The sequence below is a fragment of the Rhinolophus sinicus genome, chromosome 17 (genome assembly GCF_057876585.1).
Source record: "Rhinolophus sinicus isolate RSI-liver-muscle chromosome 17, RSI-T2T, whole genome shotgun sequence".
Taxonomy (NCBI): Eukaryota; Metazoa; Chordata; class Mammalia; order Chiroptera; family Rhinolophidae; genus Rhinolophus; species Rhinolophus sinicus.
In genome coordinates, this window is record NC_142517.1 from 152882878 (window position 1) to 152899701 (window position 16824).

The window sequence follows — 16824 nt, forward strand, 5'->3', positions numbered from 1 at the left end:
TTATTCCTAAAAGCCCACATTGTTTCAGAAAAAGATAGAGATTAATTTATAAGTTACTGATGATTCTGACCCTTGTACTAAATTAATTGATATGGTAAAAAGACTATTGGCTTCTGAATCATACTATTAATTTCTTGAGAATTTCTTGAAAATGCTAACTAAAAAGGGGCATATTTTCCAGACCCTCTACAGAATAATACTGTATGCCAGAGATTGTTAGCCCTACAAACAACAACTGATTTAAACCTTCAGACAGCCAAGGGAGTAAGAGCTATTATTATCCCCCATTTCACAGATGAGGAAACTGGAGCAGAGAGAAATTATGAAAACTAGGCAAAATCACATAACTAGTATGCTACTGAGCTGGGATTCAAACCAGGTAGTCTGACATTAGAATTGTGCCCTTACTTATTGCATTCACTATCTCTAAGATAAGCTATAATGGACATATTACATTTAAAAGCATTGACAAATAAGCAATCTTATGTATTTCATTTAAATGGGTGGAATTTGTAATATTGCAAAGTATTACTTTAATCTTCTGAAAAAAAATGAGAGAACCTCATTGTTTCCTGTTAGTGTATAAAGCACTTGTATATATTAAAGCATCATCACTTTTTATCGTCTCTTAAAGCTTGGAATTTATCTTAGTGTCAGTGTAATATAAGCAAATTTTGTGACACATATAAAATTTTTATTATGTCCATGAATATCTAAAAGGATGTTTCAATAACAAACTAATATGTGTGAATGGGTAGTAGTTTTTTAACATACAAATACTTTTCACATAATTTTAAATGTTTAAGTAAGACATTTATTTCAAAAATTCACCTTCTATAACAGTGAAAAAAATTCTTGCCTCCAATATTTAATGGCTAGTAAAGATGCTCCCATCTTTGCTTGTCAGTGAACAGTAATTATGAAAGAAAATTGAGTTGTCAAACCATTGTGGCATGACCTTGGCTACTGCTCTCTCTTATAGGAAACAGACTCTGTATAACCACAAGGTGAAGGATGTAGTGCTGTACCAATGAATATTTGTGAAAACATATACTGCCAAAGCAATTTTTTAAGTAGAGTAACGGAATATTAATTAGAGGCCAATAGAATGAAATCATGCTACTGTAGCTTGCCAAAAATATTACCTGTGTGTCAAAAAAGAAGTGTTTATGACGAGCATGTTGGAAGTGCCTGCCAATAATCTGAGCAGGTGGTTATTAAAAACTTTTGCTAGGAGCCAGATCATTTTCCCCATGAAGAGCTTGGTAAGGTCCAGGCACTTATTTCTCCCTGAATTAGAAATTATTCCACTTCAAATTGCCAAGGTACCTGTGCACAATGCCAAGGAGAGCACTGTTTTAGCAGTTCTTTCACAAGCTGAGAATGATTTACTGTGTTCAGAATTTTTTGACCTGTTTTATTGGATAAATTCAAAATCTATGCTCTAGTGAATAAATTTAAAATACTTGTTAGGTGCCTTCTTTCTTCTTTACAAACAACATAATTGAAAACATTGTTTGGGTAGAATCTTCTCAGAAGACCACATAATCACTATTTAAATGAGCCCTAATTCATTTTACATTTGCTTATTTTACTGTTAACTTTCCCAGAACTGTATTTTTTTTTTTTTTACAATTAGAACATCTGAATTTTAATTACATTACCATCAAGAAGCTCATTAAAGTCACTTAATTGGCAACATTTCCAAAAAAACCTTAACTGGGTTTAATATATTTTAAAGAGTTACTGTCAAAGTATAATTTCACCATTACAAACAGCTTGGCAACAACATTTGCATAAAGATCTGTCAGTTTCTGAAAAATGCTCAAATGTTGGGAAAATCAGATTCGTTAAGTCGCCTTTACTGAAACAGTCCAGAAATGAAGAAATTGTCACATATATTCATTTTTGTAACCCCTGCAGTACCCAGAGTACTTCCAAGCACAGCATAGATATACTGAAAAGGATTTTTGAAGAAATAAATCTTAAAAAGATTAAAACCTCAATCAAAATTCCTTCATTTGTGTTAAATTAAAAAAAAAAAAATACCCGTTTTCTTGCTGCTTCTTTCTCTCTCTAAGAAATATTAGATGGTCACTTAGAATTTTGAAACCTTTTAAAATAGCTCTAAGGTCCACATTGTGGGACTAAGATTTGAGACTATATTGAGATGGTATAATTTTTTATGGTTTCCCTCTTACACAGACTAGAATCCCACCCCTAGAGAACTGATCTCATTTGAACTTTCATTCTAGTTACTCATATTCATTTCTCACCTTTACAAGACTTTAAGCTACTGCCTATAGACGTGCATCTTATTTAATGTACATGTCTTTTTTAGGGGGATGGGTGTCACCTATAGGACCTAAAATAACGTCTTCCAATTACATTTGTTGAATGAATGAATGAAAATCTCAAGCTTATGGTAGGTGAAAGAGAATTATGCATTAATTAGGGTGTTGGTTCACCTTCCTCCCCAAATCTCATGTGCAAGAATAAAATGTGGTAAAAGATAGTTATTGCAATTTGCTTCCTACCAATATAAAAGGAAAGAGGTTTTTTTCATCATTCTGTGTAGTTTGGTTTTCTACTAAAATCTTTCCCCTTTGTACTTTTTGTACCTTTTCTCTTCCAAGCCAAGAGAATAATCTAGTAAAGGTGAACAAAAAAACGTGAATGTTAAAAAAACAAAAAACAAAACCAAAAACCCCGCCTCTCAAGTTGCTGCCTTTTTCTCCACTGTATTCGCAAAGTCTTGCACAGCGTCTAGTATACAGACAGACTCAATAAATGCTTGTTGAGTGAATGAATACATGTATAAACACATGCTGACAGTCCTGAGGAGCATCTGGATGATTCTACCTGCAGGGGTCAGGGAAGGCGTTGTCAACAGTGTAGACAACCTGATTCTCCCACGAACAGAGACATTCGTTCATTCACCAATCTGTGAGCTTCTACTATGGGTTAGATTGGTCTGTGAAGATTCCTCTAGGATAGCACAATCTACCAGCACTTTCTGTGATGATGGCAATGTTCTACATCTAATAGCTACAGTATTGTTTTGCAGGTCATAGAGAATCACTGGAGGTTTTTACATGGGGAAATGTCATAATTAGATTTGTCTGCAGGCATTGCCTCTGTGGTGGTGGGAACAGAGGCCTGAGGCTGGAGACCACTTACTGCATGGTGATATTAAACACCAGCTTTGCACATTTCGCAAAGGCAGAAACAGAGTGGGAGTAACACAACTTTCTTATTATTTTTAATTGCCCTGTTGTCTTCCTTGAGAGAGTATTAAGAAATGACTATTGATTGGTTCTTCCCCTCTCCATCATAGGAGAGAGTGAATGATGAGACAATTAAGAGGAAATCTCCTGGGCTTGCAACAGAGGCTGCTCCATGGAGAACAGAAAGGGAAGGTGGTAGCTTCTCTTGGACCCACAGGACATCAGCAGTTGCAGGGATGTGGCAAGGAGTGGCTGTGGTCAGTCCTGAATCTGTGAGGGTGGGTGTTGCCCAGGCTCCCTGACCACCACAAAGCACTCCTTCCTGAGGGATGAGGTGGGACTCTGTGGCCTGAGTGGGAGGCATGATTTCAGAAAGCAGTAATGACAAGAGTGTTGGACTGAGAAATGTCTGAAAACTCTGGAGTCTGTGGTCTATGAGCTTTGAGGCCCCTTCCTGCTTTAATGTTCCATACATGGGTTGGTTCTTCTGGCTATAGAGCATGAGAGAAGACATGAGGGTCTCTGCCTGCACCTGGGAAGAATCAAGCTAGGGAAGGGGAGAAATCCAGGGCAATCAGTGCTGGGAAGGATGTCAATGAAAAATCCCCTTGGCAGTAGCTTCATGGATACTTTCAACGTTTATTTAAGAAATAGTTTCCGGTGACCTGGAGTGGCTCTTTTTAATTTTGTGGGAACCACAGGGATGGCAACCTGCCCATAAATTTCTATTTGGCGAGGACAGTTACTGGCAAAGCATCACCTTTGGGATTACAGGCATTATGCCTTTTTTTTTTCTTTTTCAAAATAAAACTCTATAATGTAGAACTAACCCTCTCTCCCCCAAATCTCATAGATAGAAAATGTTTCCTTTCCAGCTATGGATGTCCATCTGATTTATTAATATTTTTTGTTTTGTTTCGTTTGGTGTGGCTTAGCAATCTGAAAGCAGTTACCATTACTAATTCTAAGAAGGGACATAAAATAGGAACATTTCCAAATTTGAAGCATTTCTTGAAAGGAGCCTGAATACATAGGTCTGACTGTATCCTTATCTAATGCTTTTGGCAATGCTGAAGACATCATCTGGGAGAAATTTAATAAACGTTTCTTGGAGGGACAGCATGGAGTGCAAACATCAGGGTGTCTCTATAAAATGCATCTTAGACTTGATTTCTGAATAATCTGTCACGTACTTTGATCCAGGATTTGGAGTTCTAATTACAAAACTCCCAAACTGCTTCTAGATTCTTCTCCTGGATGACCACCCTAATATTATTCATGCACTTGCCTAGTCCACACACTTCTTCCTGTGATAGATTCTGGAAGCTGAAATCAATGAATACAGACAAAATAATAGCACTTTAACTTCTGACTTTATTGTTTTTTCCCCCTCAAATAAACAGGTGATAAAATATTATGTCCAAAGCAAAAGGCATGACTCTCTTTTCTCTTGCATAGAGTACCAGAAAATGTAAACAATATTTTGGTTGAACTTCTCCTAATTTTTTGCCAGCCATTCAAGCAACATTCCTTTGTTTATTTATACCAACATTTAACAGCATAAAGAATAAAACAAGCAAACAGTCTGAGGCATTTATCTGAAGTGTTCAGATTGTGATACAGACTTGCATGGACATTGTTTTTAGTCTGACAGAGAAAAACATTGCTTTAGAAAGTGGGTCATATGGGTGTACAAATGTTTCGTGGACAGGCCGGATATGCCATGGTTCTGGTCAGAGTACCACTGAAACACAAAGGGAAAAAACCTGCTTTATTCCTGCAGCCACACAATGCATCTGCCTTTGACTTTTTTATGCTCTCAGGACCTTATAACATTTCTAATATTATGGTTGAAATTCTACCTAAGAACACTCAAATAATCACATTAGTTTACATGTAAACATTTGGAGTAGGAAGATTTAAAGATCTTCAATTAACCTTCACTGCTCTTTCATAGTCTTTCAACTTATGTTTTAGCTCTTGGTGGCTAAGTTTTCATAGCAGCCATCATCCGGGGGAATCAGGAAGCAGGCATGGGTTCCAGAGCACATGTGCTGGGTCTGTTACTTTGCTTCTCTGAAGCTTGGTTTCCTTATTTGTAAAATGAGGGGGTTGAATTTGATTTTCCCTAAGGTTTCTTCTAGCATAAGCATTCTATGAGGCTTTTAGCCTCTGACTCTAATTCCTCTTTGGTGCAAAAAATCCACAGCACATAAAACCATAAACATCCTTTGTAGGAGTAAAATACAGTATCATTAAAAACAACAACAACAGGGATATGGTATCATAGATTCAAACTGTATTGTTGGAGAGAGATCAGTGAGATTATTGTTTTCACTGAATAAGTGGCTAGTGGTCATGATGTAATTCTATAAACTTGTAAGTTGTATTTACTTTGGGGGGGTCACAATCAATAGAAACCCAGAAAAATCTCACCTGACCCTTTATACATTGTTCTAAAAAAAAAACAAATTTCAAAAAAATGGGGATTTCCTTTTCTGAGTTCTTGCTCAACATAAGCAAGTGAGGGGGAATTTATGCTCCCCAAAGAGAAGGGAAGGTAGCTATTAGGGACTGTCTCCTTTGCCTTGGTTTTGCCGCATTTTCCTCTGTTTTCATTTCCCACTCCTCATGCAACCTGGATTTTACAGTTAGCTCATTCATTCATTCATTCATTCATTCATTCACTCAGTACAAATAGTTGTGTCTGTGGTGGGCCAAGCCTGTGCCAGGCACGGAGCACATATAGGTGACAGGATTCTCTAACTCTGAGTGGGACTGCGTGACTTCAGGGAGCCGCTGGGGTCTCTGATAACAGATTACATTCTGCAATTGCATCTCACTGAATAAACAGAAGCTTCTGGATACTTTGGGATGCCCAGGTTTTGTAGGGACTCTTAGCACACAGCTATACTTACATTGGGTCACAGAACTATTGGATGTGGGAGCTAGAAGATCATCTAATCTCGTAGATGCCTTTATTTTATACTCATATACTACTCAACTGCAATCACCAGAGGGGACATGGCTTGCTTAGTGTCCTTCAGGGAGTTAATAAAAGATCAAGATTCATTTGCTCATGTTATGCCTACTCTACCCTATAGTCTCTTTGTCAGGTTTTAGTAAATAAATAAATTAATTAATTAAAAGATTCCTCTTTTTAGTTTAGGGTTCTAAAGCCGAGAACATGAGAAAAACGAAATTATATACCATTGCCTGGAAATCCACTTGTGCATTAACCAGAGCTTTAGCAATCTGTGCTGAGTTTTGAAAGTGCACATTATCTGCAACAAAGAGAGAGAGTTAAAGTGCTGCTAAATACCAGAAAGCATGGAGTGACAATGTACTGCCTGGAAATGAACACCAACAATTATCTAGTCATGCCGTTGACATTGTCAGCAGTGAGTAATCACACTCGTTTATGGAAATGTCCCTGACTCTTAGGTACTGACCCTGAGTACAGGCATAGGAGGAAGCTTAATGTTTCTTAAACAAAGTGATGCTGGCTCAGTATTTTTATGTGTAAGAGTCTTGCTTAAACCTCACCATCTGCTGTTCCGTGGATGAGAAGATAGTCTACATTTCTGAAATATTCTGCTCTTGCCATCACAGTTGAATTCTGGAAAAGAGAAAAAATTAACATTTTAGTAGCTGCAAGTTCTAATAGAAAACTAGCTAAATCATTGTGTAATGGACTTAGCACCAATACTGAAATTATGTATTGCTTTGGTTGATAAATATTTAAGAGTCAAAGCAACACATTTTCTTCATCATTTGCATTACTTCCATCTGATTCTTAGTTTGAAAAACTGAAAGTTTATGTGTCATATGTTACATATGAGTGAGACCTTAGGCATAAATGATGCCCGCTCAAGCTGTGTAGGGTTTGGGGGTGGGAAGAAGGAAGGAAAAAGAGAGAATAAAATCCAAAAGGAGTAAGTTCGTTTCTAGTGAGGTGTTTTACAGCTAACAAAAGATCATCATATTTGCTTGGGAACCTAGCAAAAGTCCCGCCCCCCCCAAAAAAAAAAAAGTTGCATGACTGCTTTAAAATTATTTTGCACATTTGAGATAAATTAATGACCTAAATAGAACAGAACATGCTTACCTTATAGTGCTCGAGATTATCATCCTTTGTTGGGAGACCCATGAATCGCTCTGTGTAGATAGATGCTATAAAATATATAAGAAAAGGTTGTTTGCATGTAATATGTATCATCTCATTAACCAAGGAGACCCCCTAGATTGATAACGGCTCCTCAATTCTTCCTCATGCAGCTGCTGAGGAAGGTCCTTGCTTTCCTTTACTGTAATGCTCCACCCAAGTCATTTGCTCTGCAATTTGCCTCACTAGGGCTAGAAAAGTAATGGAGAGGGAGATTATGAAAATGGGAGCAACTATCATTAGAAAGCGTTGATTTGTACCTTTTTCATTTCTACCCAAAGCACTTCAGTTGAAGGAATGTTGAGATAGGAATGACCCTGTGGAATGACCTCATTATATTTTAAAAGAAATCACAAATGCAGCCACCTGTATTAATTTCACTGGTGTCTTAATCTGGGATGAAATATATCCCACAAATGCTCCTCCCCTAGCATACATAAACTTTTTTGTTTTTCCTGAATAAAGATTCCATACAAGTCACAATTGTCTCGTTTCTACTCCCCAAAAGGGAAAGTGAAGAGGATCTGATGAAAGCTAATTTTTGTACAATTCTTATAGTTAATTCCAAATAATCATCCTGCTTTGATGCTAATCATAAGAAATAGACACTCAGGGGAGGTGTACTTCTCAAACAAATTTTGTTATTCTCTGATCTCTGGAGCAATGGATCTGGCAGCTACAAACTGTGGTGTGGAGGCGAATTACTTGGCCTAGGTCTGACTTTGCATAAAATGTGTTTAAAAGCCAGGTGTGCTGCAAAGATGGACCTGCAAAAACACAGAGTTAGCTCTGATTTTTAAAGGTTTGTTTCAGCAGGGGTTCTGGAGATAATAAGATATATTGGATTTTGGAAAAATCCTTCCTCACTCTTAAGATTTCTTTGATTGTTACAACAGGATTGTAATGAATCATATAAATAAACTCGTTTATGTATTATATTTTCCCCACTGATTCTGGGGTGAATTTTACTGCATGATTTGTTTTCCTAGCAACCTCAAATATAAAGTAATTATGTGTTAAATGTTTTCACAGCAACATTTATGAAATGTTTCCATACCGTAATATTCCCAGCTGGAGACTGGAGCTACTGCTATCCCACATTTAAAGAGACCAGTCCCGGATGCAAGGGCCAGCGATGAAACGTAACCTCCGTAGGACTGTAGAGACATTGTTACGAGTTAGTCCCACATTTACCTTAATAACCCTTCTCCATATTTTTACAACAACTTGATTCACTATAAGTGCTGATGGGAGATAGGGGACACAGGGTAGATTAAATGTCTACCTTGCACCCGTGGCAGCAAGCTCCACCAGACGTAATAGTAATTCCACTCCCAGTAAAGTATAAACACATGGTGTGCTGATCAGAACATGGTAGGAACAGTTTAAGAGATGGATATAACTACAATTTTTCAGCAAAATATTCTCTTTTTTTTCCTCCTCTATATTTTTCCAACCAGGACCTTGTTAGAGCAAAAACAGGATTTTACTTGAAAGAAACTTACCAAAAAAAGGAGATTATTCCCAAAATGTAAATGCAAACTACTTCGAACAGTTTGCAAAAGTCCTGTGAGGCAGAACTTGTATCTGTGTATTTACTTATTTTCATAACAGATCATCAAGGGAAGGACATAAAAACCTTCTCGATAGTTTAAGACATGGCCAGGGTTTGTGTATAAGGCAGTGCTACATATTGTGTTTTAAAGATTTCTGGCAAAGCAGCTCAAAGGAGGAAAAGCCATTGGTGTCTAAAAAATTACATACCATCCCACAAATTGAATGAAAAAACAAAGAAATACAAAAGGGAATACAAATTGCAGAATCAAGGGTAGGTTTAGCTTTCACCAGTTTTCTTCCCCTAGTATCAATAGGTAATTCAGAAATGTGACCCTAGTAGCAAAAGGAGATGCCTGCCCATGTGACTTGGAAATCTGAACCTTTTCCTAAAAATGAAGGAAGGAACAGAGCATCGCAATAAGGCTGCATCTTTCCCTGGAAGGCATATTTGGCCTGTATAAACATGCTGGGAGAGAAGTGCTTCTCCTGGGAACATGGATTAAGCTGTGTTCTGGGACATAAACTTCCCAGAGTGTGTGTGCTAGATTAGGAAGTGATTCTGTGTCTATTCTTGCCCTAAATTTGGGGCAGCCCTATAAATGATAAGGGGACAGTGCGACTCTCCAACTAAATGTGAATCCTGTTTTTAAAATCTTATTACCACAAAATTGTGGGAATCAGTTCCCTCAAGTGAGGAGAAATCATATCACCCTTTGGAACAGAAAAGTCAGTCTTTAGAGAGAGTGAAAGAGTGAGAGTGAGAATGAGAGCTCAATAGAGCAAGAGAGACAGACAGACAGACATGGTGATGGCAGCAGGTCAGTGGCAGGGGTCTATTCTTAATCCATGAAATACAGGAAATGGGGGAATAAGTTAAACGATCTTGCTGAATTCAATAGTTAAAGGAAGAATTCTCTAAGTAGTTTACAGTTTTATGTTTCCAGCTCTGGGGAATTTTATTGAGGACCTTGGCCCCAAAACACAGAATAAGAGAGGCAGTTTGGATTATTATACCATGAACTCTTTTTGTTACACTTGGAGGAAAACGAAAACGTGTGTTGTTTTTTTTTTGATAGAGGAAAAATACATTTTAGAAACAGAAGAAACATTTGGGTTTCAAACTCATTTTGGTAAGTGAAAATTCTCTGTCAGGTTCAAACTTTCACCTGTAATGTCAAAATAATTTGTTCTGATAAATACATTAGCAACAACTATTACTGAAACAGAAGATCTTTCCTTTCTTCTTAATTTTAAGTTCAAATGAGAGTAGAGGAATCTTGAGTCCTTTAGAAAAATTCTTATTGTTTATGGTTTTATTGGAAAAGTGTGTTCACTGCAAATAACACTACTGGATCCTCCTTCTCTTCTATGCTCCAGAAAACGAAATAGCACAAAGTGAGATTTGAAATTAAGAGCATTTTAAAACATTTCTGTTCAAAATCTTAGGAATTATTAATCTGTAACCACTCAGTGATTAGATAATAGGGCTTTGTCTAAATAAAATTTTCATGTTTTCAGGACGGATACAAACTCTCCCCGAGAATTTGTAAGAACAACACTACTGGAGCAGCTGCACAACAAAGGAAAGTGTACTTTAAATACTCAGGAAGCTTAGAAAAGCTATTCCTATTGTAGAAACGAAGAGGGGAAAAAAAGAACCCGAGTTAACTTTTTTCTGCTCTCCCATGGGTGGGGCTCCAAGGCAGAGTGGGTGGCTGCCGCAAGAAAAGAACCCACGGAGCAGATTGGCCATGAGAATTCTAGAATTTTGTCCTTTGCACTTAGACGCTTTGCCATTTTGCTTAAATGAAAGATATCTTTAAAAACATTTTTAGAAGGGCACAGAATTCTGAGGGGTTTATAGAACACTCTTATGTGAGCTATAATGCACATTGGAGCATTTTACCTACAGGCAGTAATAATAAGGAGCTAGTGTTTGCATGGCCAAGGCTATTGCAAAGGTCTCTGTGGTCCCATGCAAAGCGTCATCCTTCTTCCACCTCACACCTCTGCCTTGCTCATTGGCCATCCTGAACGTCTTTGAACTCTCCAAGCCTCAGGACATTCGCAATGCCTCTACCCTCTGCCTAGATTGCTCTTTCCCCAGAAATCAGTATAGGTTACTTTCTCCTCATTTCAAGTCTGAATTTAAAAAAAAAGTCTCACCTGTCCTTCTCATCAAAAATTCCACCAACCCTGTACCATGTTCCTTTCTTGTTTTGATTTTCTCATGGTGCTTATCATTGTTTAACACCCTAAACATTTTACTTATTTTGCTTATTGTCTTTCTCCCAACCATTCCCAAAGCCATAAACAGAGATTTTTATCTGTTTCATTCATGAATGTATCCCCAGCACTGAAAATATGACCCGAAACACAGTAAGAACAGCATAAATATTTGTTTAACATATGGCTTTCTTATTAACTCATCTAACCCCTCATAGTGACTTATTCAGGAAATTATGGTTACATTTCATGATGAGGACATTGAGGCTTAGAGTAAACTTAGAGTATTTGCAAAGTCAGTAATCAGAAGAGCTGGGATTCAACCCCAGGACACCTAACTCTGCAACCTCTGCCATATCCTCTACATCCCTCTACTAGAGCAACCTCTTTGGAGAACTTTAAGTTTTGAGTCTAATATAGTCTCATTAGAGGTGCATTTGTCCTACTTTTACATAGTTGATCACACATGGCAATTCAAATTGCTTATAATTAGTCACTGGAAGAGAAAGGAACTAAGATTAAATCATGAACTAATGCTTATTCAACACCACCTGGCTAGGCCTATATTAACAAAGCAAAGCCCATAAATGAGGTTGTTATTCTAATAATTTAGGCAAACCCCCACTGCTCTTCAATTGTCAGAAAATAATTGCTTCAATTTTACTTCCCATAAACCAGGGTTTTGCAACCTCAGTGCTATTGACATTTTGGGCTGGATAGTTCTTTTTTTGGGGGTGGTAGGGGGGTACTGTAGAATATTTAACAGCATCTCTGGCCTCTACCTGCTAGATGCCAATAGTACTCCCCCAGTTGTAACAACCAAAAATGTCTCCAGACATTGCCAACGTCCTCTGAGGGACAAAATTGCCTGGTTAAGAACCATTGTCATAACAAACACTTACTCAGCATAGTACTAGGTGCACAGTGGATATCTAACAAGCTGCTAAAAACAGGGCTACTAAACTTTGGTGTGTAAGCTAGAAAAATGAAAAGGTAAGATAAAAATGCCTGCTCTCCCCTTCTTAATCTGGATAATGGAGGGAAATGTAGGATTGGCGGCTTATTGACCATAAAAAATGTGTCGTTAGCTACAATGCATTTCTCAGACCACTAATGTGTCTAACACTTCATGGAAACAGATACTTTCTTCCCTGATATGGAACACAATAATTGCTGAATAACCTTCATGGTCATTTTCAATATCTTCTTTCCTATCTTCAGTTTCCCATAGGTCCCTGCTTATTATACTATAAAGGAGCACTCAGAGCTATGACTTCTGCTCACCTATTTCAGTGCCTAAATTCATTCCCTTTGTATTTGTTGCCAGTATTTCTGCTCTTCTAGATCTTTGGCCCACTCCCTTCCCTACTCAGCAGCCAAGAGTATCTTTCTAAGACACCAATTCCGTTCCCTATTGACTTCCAGAGCACTACTCAAAGAGTTATCCGTGGACTCAAAATACATTTTGGTAGTACTGTATTAAATTTACTGTAAAAACATTTAACAGGATTCTTTACTATTCCTTCATTGAGCCTATATATACTATCATGTAGAATTTATGATACACCAAATTATTAGACTAGAGAACATTTTCTTGAAAAATTTCCTGGCACCAATAGAACACATTTGGGGGATTATTGACTTATAGGGTTAAATTCAGTTTAAACATCATAGATGTGTGCTAAACATTTGAGAAACAAAGTTTTAAAAAAGGCAAAGTCCATTCGTTCCCTTGATGAGCTTACATTCTTGTGGGAGAAACCAACAGATAGACAAGATAAAACATTGTAATTCCTGCAAGAGCAGTATAAAGAGCTATAGGAGCACAAAAAAAGTTAGGGATTCATTTTTTGAGTTAGGTGTTAAAGAACAAGTAGGAATTTTCCATTGTGGAGTGAGAAAGAGGTAGGGAATAGAAGAAGAGACTGGACATTGCAGATTTGTGGAACAGGATTTACAAAATCATGGGAACAAGGAAGCGCAGACAGCAGTCAAATTATTCATAAGGTATGGGGAAAAGTAGAGAGAGATGAGACTGGAAAAGTAGGTTACAACCAGATTGCCAAGGGCCTTGCATGCAAGATAATATGTTTGGGCATTAGTCTGAGGTTAATGTGTAGCCCTATAAAATATATTAGCAGAAAAGCAACTTGGTAAGAACAGTGTTCTGAAACAATATCTTCATTGGCAACATTGGAGCTTGTAAAGCCAAAGCAGTGAGGCTAGTTAAGAGGCAATTGGGATAGTTAAACAGGTACTACCCAACCTGTGTGGTCTATGGACCAAAAGAATCCACGTTATTTGGGATCTTGCTAGAAATGCAAACCTTTGGGCCCCACCCTGGAACACTGACTCAGAATCCCGGGTGACAGGGCCCTGGAAATGGTGTTCTTACAAGTTCTTCACGTGATGCTTATACAAGCAAAAGTTTGAGACACTATGGTCAAAATTACATATGAAGAACCTTGAACTATGGCAATGTCAGTGGGGATGATAAGACAGATTTCGAGGTTTGAAGGTAGAGTTGACAGAATGTATTAACCGACAGAATGTTGGAATCAGGGAGCAGAGGAAGTTGAAAATAGCTCTGAACTTACTACCTTGGGTGACTAGGTGTGTGATGAGGTTCTTAACTTAGACAAGGATGTGTTTTAAAGTAAACTGTGACAAGCCTAGCTTGTGCAAGTTAAGTCTGAGGCCCCTGTAAGACATTTGGAAGAGGTGATCAGGAAGCATTTGAAAGGTGGAGCTCTGAAGAGAGACTGGGGCTAGTGGCAGAGATCTGGCAGCCATCAATAGCCTTGAAACCACGTGGGTTTCCCCAAGGAAATGAGGAGGCATGAGAGCGAAGGCCAGACCCAGAAAAACACTGATATTTAAAGAGTAAATGTAATGTAATGATTATAGAGACGTAGAAAAATGAGAAGAGAAATGTGTCACAGAGCCATGGATAGAGCCCACTCTCCTTTATGGCCTAAAAGGACTCTTGTTACCTGGATGCCTACCTACCCAGACTCATTTCCTACACCTTCTTCACCATAGGCTTATGCTTCTGAAATTTAACATTCTTAATCAACTCAGAGTCTCCCCACATGCCGTACTCTTTGTTACCTCAGGACCTGGGCAATGTTGTCTTCACTCTGTCTGGAGCGCCCTTTAATTAACCTCTCTTCACCAAGCTCAAACGCTACCTCATTTCTGAATCTCCCCTTAGCTCCCACAGACAGAATTAACCATTGTTCTCCCCAGTGCTCTCTACAAGTAACATCTCTCTTAACACTTAGAACATTTCATGAGAAATTCCTTTTATTGCTGTCTCTACAAGTAACATCTCTCTTAACACTTAGAACATTTCATGAGAAATGCCTTTTTTTGCTGTCTGTTTTCTCTACTAGAGGTCCAGGGTGACAACTTACCCATCTTTTCATCTCCCAAAGAACCTAATATAAAACCTAGTTGTACATGGATGAAAATTTTGTACACAGATGAAAGAATGAATGAGCCAATGATAAGATGAATGGATTAATAAACAGGGGTTGGTCTTAAAGAACTGATAAAAACAGGACAGTGTTAAGGTCTTTTTCCTTCAGGACCTTCTGGGTCCTTCCGCTGATATAGGCGCTGCTTAAGTGTTGTATCCATTAGAGTTCATTTATTATTTTCTTCTCCCACACATGCTCTCAGTGTTTACCTCACAATCACCACCATGTTGGAAAGTAAGCAATAAAGGAGGCTTAATATACTATTTCTTCCAGAAGCAATTGTATAGACATGGTGAGAATCTCTTATTGAAAAAATTCAGACTGATATAGATGTATTTTTGGGTGATGAGTAGGTTCCTTAAATCATCCCACTTAGGTGGTTCTCTACCAAACTAATACTTAGAATGTTCCAAAAATGAAATTAAAAAGTTCCACTTTATGGTTATTTCAAAGCCTGCAGTAAAAGCAGAGTAAAAAAATCTCTAAGAGAAATGTTAATGCTTATATGTAAGTGTTCAGCTTGAAATTTGAATCTTTCAAGGGTTTACTTTAGGAACTTTCATAAAAAGGGATTGTAGGAAAAGTCTTATCTGAAATATTTCACTATAAAACATTTTCTTTCTACCCTTTAAATTCCATTCTGTTTTAGATATTTAATATTTGATAGTTTTAAGAAGGACCAAATGGCTTGAAGTAACAACTTTCCACAAATTCCTAACAGCTCTTCATCTGGTCACTGAGCTGAGAGTTGAGCTGAATCCTGCAGATTCCCTTCAATATTGGGTTTCATTCCCTCGTCTTGTGCAGACTGCCCTCAGAGACAAGAGCCAAGAAAAACAACCCAAGCACAAATGGCTGCAAATTGACTTGCAAATGTGCAAATTCAGACCAAAAATTGAAACAGGAAATCTTTCTTGAAGGGTAATTATCATAATTTATAATGGGCAAGTCTAAATCCTTTCCAGTATTTCTCTAAACTTTCCAGTGATTTTTTATTGCCCATGACTGATACCTTTTGCTACTTCCTTTTAATATATATTTTAAAGACCTGCACAGTTCCTCAAACATGGGAAATTATCTCCATGAACTAAAACTAAGAAATTAAATAAGACCTCTTTCTAGTTAGCACAAATTAACATTAGGTCTGCTCAAAAATTAAAAAAAAAATTGATTCCCCCTCTCAAAAAAAAAAAGAAAAAAAAGATCAAAACAGTTAACATATGATTGAGATAGGCTAAGTACTAGGGAATTTATATTCTGAAAGTTTCTGCAATTTCAAACTTTAACTTAGCTTTTCATAAAAAATGAAATGATGAAATATAAAGATATATATTAAGTCTAAAATAACAAAGGAAATTAAACCTTTGATGAATATGGTTCAGTTCAGTATACTATAATCTAATACAAAACAATTAAGTGAAAATGTATCAATTATGAGTTAATTTGCTATAAAAGAAACTAAATGATTGAAAAAAAGAAATACTTATAGCCATCATTTTAAAGCCCAGATTATTCAAATTGACTGTTTCCAATGACAGATTAAATTATATTGCAACATTAACATTTCATGAGAAACCTTATAAGCGAACAATTTAGAAAATGATGATTGCTGAAATGAATAACAGATATAAAACATATAAAACAACTCACCCAGCCCCATATGGCTATTCTTTTTTCATCAATGAAACCCATTTCTATGAATTTTCTAAAGTAAAAAACAAATTTTTAGAATTTTAAGTGTGTACACATGACATTTACTTCATTACACAAGCATATTTAATCCAAAGATTTAATAGAAATGCCGTATTTTCTTTGTTTAAACACATGCATAATCACACTACATTTACAAATAATTAAAAGAATATTATCATTTTTTCTGCAAAGGATAAAAGGATCCTTTAGACTCTACTATGTATCTATTGAATAGTGCTTTGCTGGGATGGAAGGCCTCCTATCCTAATTGTGTGGGTGAGTTACTTGGGACCAAGACAGCTCAAGACACAAGCTCATAGAAAGACGACAAGTAATAGCACCATGACTAGGGACAAATTCCCAAATCCCCAGCTTTTGAAAGAAAGGTTTTTGTTGTTGCTGTTTTAAATTTTATTAATTTCTCATGACGTTGTTTACTTAGATGTTAAATGATAACCACCATCTCATTTTTTGG

At 37.1% G+C, this 16824-nt stretch overlaps 1 protein-coding gene across 1 annotated transcript in view; it reads right to left on the bottom strand.

The window, feature by feature from the left end:
* Positions 1-4583: 4583 nt before the first annotated feature.
* The window catches only part of FAP (fibroblast activation protein alpha), a 70800-nt gene continuing 58559 nt past the window's right edge, over positions 4584-16824 (bottom strand). Inside the window, exons 21-26 of the mRNA XM_019727297.3 lie at positions 16308-16362; positions 8450-8549; positions 7336-7400; positions 6774-6846; positions 6438-6511; positions 4584-4971 (exon numbers count right to left, since the gene is read on the bottom strand). Coding sequence (XP_019582856.1) covers positions 4870-4971; positions 6438-6511; positions 6774-6846; positions 7336-7400; positions 8450-8549; positions 16308-16362 — 469 coding nt within the window. The 3' untranslated portion in view covers positions 4584-4869. The remainder of the gene's footprint in view (positions 4972-6437; positions 6512-6773; positions 6847-7335; positions 7401-8449; positions 8550-16307; positions 16363-16824) is intronic.